Source organism: Odontomachus brunneus, unplaced genomic scaffold (genome assembly GCF_010583005.1).
Source record: "Odontomachus brunneus isolate Ranch 3 - 2012 unplaced genomic scaffold, Obru_v1 Obru_scaffold_009, whole genome shotgun sequence".
Classification (NCBI taxonomy): Eukaryota; Metazoa; Arthropoda; class Insecta; order Hymenoptera; family Formicidae; genus Odontomachus; species Odontomachus brunneus.
In genome coordinates, this window is record NW_022639459.1 from 1,993,693 (window position 1) to 1,997,163 (window position 3,471).

At 37.1% G+C, this 3,471-nt stretch overlaps 1 protein-coding gene across 5 annotated transcripts in view; it reads left to right on the forward strand.

Annotated features, from left to right (window-relative positions):
* LOC116840384 (protein N-terminal asparagine amidohydrolase) overlaps nt 1-3,471 on the forward strand; it is a 119,824-nt gene that overhangs the window by 110,675 nt on the left and 5,678 nt on the right. For all 5 annotated transcript variants that reach the window (XM_032807006.1, XM_032807005.1, XM_032807007.1 and 2 more), the window contains 2 exons: nt 1,225-1,407; nt 2,743-2,951. In XM_032807006.1, the coding sequence (XP_032662897.1) occupies nt 1,225-1,407; nt 2,743-2,951 (392 nt within the window). The remainder of the gene's footprint in view (nt 1-1,224; nt 1,408-2,742; nt 2,952-3,471) is intronic.

Consider the following 3,471-nt stretch of genomic DNA (forward strand, 5'->3'; position numbering starts at 1 on the left):
GAGAGAGAGAGAGAGAGAGAGAGAGAGAGAGAGAGAGAGAGAGACCTGATACACGCTCGCTCGCGTGCTAATTACCATACCATAGTAGCGAGTCGATCTGGTAGCGACATTTAAACGCATGATTTCCCTTTTAATAATCGTTACTCCTTCTTCTCTCCTTCCCCTCCCTTCCCTCCCCCAAAGAGAAGTGATCGCGGATCGAGTAGATAATAACGTACGAATGTGCGAATAAATCTCGAATATCTCAACGCTCTTCTTCCAACCTTAACCTTTTTAACACGCTCACTACAGTCTACGCTATATTTAGCAGCAGCTACATTTATGCTGCAATTCTAAGCAAATATACGAGTAAATCGTAAATCGTGAAGTCGTAGCTTACGAAAATAACAAAAAATAAAATTGTAAATATTTACGAGTTATCATATGATATACGATCCACATAGAATTGCAGATCTATTTATAAATTCTTATGAGTCTTACGAAAACAAGTTACGAGTTTTACGATTTTATCTAAAATTGCAGTATTAGGATCGATTTTTCGGAGATAGTAGTTCAGAATTAGATTTAACTCGATGATGAATAATGTGTTTGAGGTGTTTAAACAGAACTTAAACTTACATCCAAGCTTAAGCTCCATTTAGATCTACGTATATACACATCACAAACACTTCGTTAGAGTCTTAAGTTGTTAGAGTCTTAATCGCTCACTATAGGCCATGTCATATTTTTAGTAGCTGTACTTGGGGCCGATTTTTCAATATATAGTAGTTTCAACTTCTTTCTAATTTCAAGCTGCTATTGAACAATTAGTGCTAAGGATATAGCTACTAAAAATATAGTTATAAGTTATGTTACAAAATTACCATTATAAATTGAGTATTTTACACAATGTATCATACATGTGTGACACTGCTCTCTGGTGACAGTAGCGAACGTGTTAACGGAGTGGAATTCACCGAAAAGGTAGAGAGGCGAAATGCGAGATAATAAAACGTGTGACGTGATAAAAACGCGAAAATATCGGGGCCACACGTATCGATGAGCCAAGTGCCCGGTAATAAATCATCCCTGCTTTTCCGCGTCGTAATAGATAGTCGGGTCGCGCGTTCTTGGTGATCGCGAGTGATTCTGGGCTGCATTCCAAAACGTCCTTTTTGAGGAAAAATTTTTCAATACCCTATAGTTCACATTACATGTTTCTGAACGGCGGAATTTGGATTACAGGTTCGGGCGCCGCGGCGCTGGCGCATCTTGACGGCTCTGGAACGGAGGACGCCGCGGCGGCGATGGTCCAGAGGGTGACGGAACTCGCCCTCGGATATCCCGAGGGTCGCCTGGAGCTGCAGTTGGTCGGCGGTTACTCAGACCCAAGAAACTATTCCGAAGAACTGTTCTGCAATATACTCTGTGAGTACAAATTCGCCATTTATTCTCTTTCCCCATCTTGATCGCGCGCAATTACACTGTAAAAACTGATGTGTTAAATTTAACACATTTCATGTGTCCCAAATCATCCACTTTCATTTATGTGTAAATTTAACACAAAACAAATATATTAAAAAGTAACACGCATAATATGTAAAAAATTAACACAAGAATTTAACACTTGAATATCGTTAGGTTGTGTTAAATTGACATGTTTAATATGTCAGACATATTTAATGTCAATTTAACATTTTCATTTCATCAAAACCATAGATTAATACTTCTCTCGAATGTTAAAGTAACGTTTTGTTTTAGTTAATTTAACATTATACGTATGTCAGTTTAACACAAACTGTGATTCCTGACGGTATTCAAGTGTTAAATTCTTGTGTTAATTTTTTACATATTATGCGTATTACTTTTTACCACATTTATTTTGTGTTAAATTTACACATAAATGAGAGTGGATGATTTGGGACACATGAAATGTTAAATTTAACACATTAGTTTTTACAATGTATATTGATAGAAAAATATCGAGAAAATAACAAAATGTTTATTCGATATTGATAACATGGTTACTTTGTATTGTATTTATCGCAAATTTCGTAATAACCAAAATATAAACACGTAGCAACGTGGTCATTTTACTCTGATACCGAGTTCGGATGTCAAGGCAGAGTAAGAAGGCCATACATGAAATATGTATCTTAGTAGTTCCGGAGTATCCGCGAAAAGTCTTCACAGTCCTCCTATCCTTCAATATGGGCCAACTTTAGCTCGTCCGCTCATATGCCTGATTTGAATCATTTATGAATGAAAATTGCTTTTATTATATTGTATACTTGGAAGAAACTTCATTCTAACTAGTAACACGTCGGTTAAGCTTATTCACTCACAATGGGGAATATTAGTGCAGAATTTCGAGAAGTTGGAGAATTTATTTTGTTATTATCAGATTTTTTTTTTTTTCTATTTTTTAACTATAATATTATTTCGATTTTAATAAAACTCAGGGAAAAATATTTATGTCCTAAAAACGCTGTTTCGCGCTTTTGTAACCACTATTCCTCTCAACAGAAATATTAAAGAACAGCAAATGAGCAACATATCTCTGGCCCCGGTTTCCAAATTATTAAACATTTAGTTGATCCCGTTTTAACCAAATTATGGCCGTTCGAGTGCTCATGTTCCGACAGCAAAATCCTTTTCCCAGTGAAGAATATCGTGATCGTAGCACGCAGGAATTATGACGAAGCCAGTCTGCAAATATAAATAATTAGACGACGTTAACGGGATTCCGATCCTCTTCCGCAGCCGCTTTTCATAAGCAACCGGTGGAGATCGATCTGACGCTGTGCTGCGTGGGCGAGCTGAATACCACCGTGAGAGGCGGGATCCACTGGCCGGTGATCTACGGTATCGGGCTGAATGTGAAGACGGGCGAGATCTTTCCCGCGACTTTCCCCGACAAGGGCCCGGATCAGGCGCTGAGGTGCGCCAGACAATTGACCGGAGGTCAGCAGGTGCGTGTGCGCAACATTTCGTGCTCGCGATACACCATGTAGCTAAACGGTACCACTAACGAGCTGTGCGTCTAAGAATCACGACTGGGAGTCTACGCGCAGATTGCAATCGCGCACGATTTATACGTCCGTGAGTTGTCATTCGTTCATTTCGCAACGAGCGTGTATACTGCGTGTCGATCATTGCGAATTCATAATAATAAAATAAAATTACATATTCCGTTGCATTAATTTTCTTTTTTTATCTTCGTTAACATCGTATCAATTATTTGTCGCACGTTGTATTGAAAATTATTGCGCGTCTTGTTAATTAGATGAATTAATCATTCATTGGTAATTAAAGTGCCGGGATAAATCATTTATTTAAATAAAGTGACGCAGCTGGGTGTTATTTTTGTTTGTTTTATATTTTATGACTCTCATATTTTCCTCGTTCTAAATATATATATATATATATATATATATATATATATATATATATATATATATATATATATATATATATATATTTTTATATGTT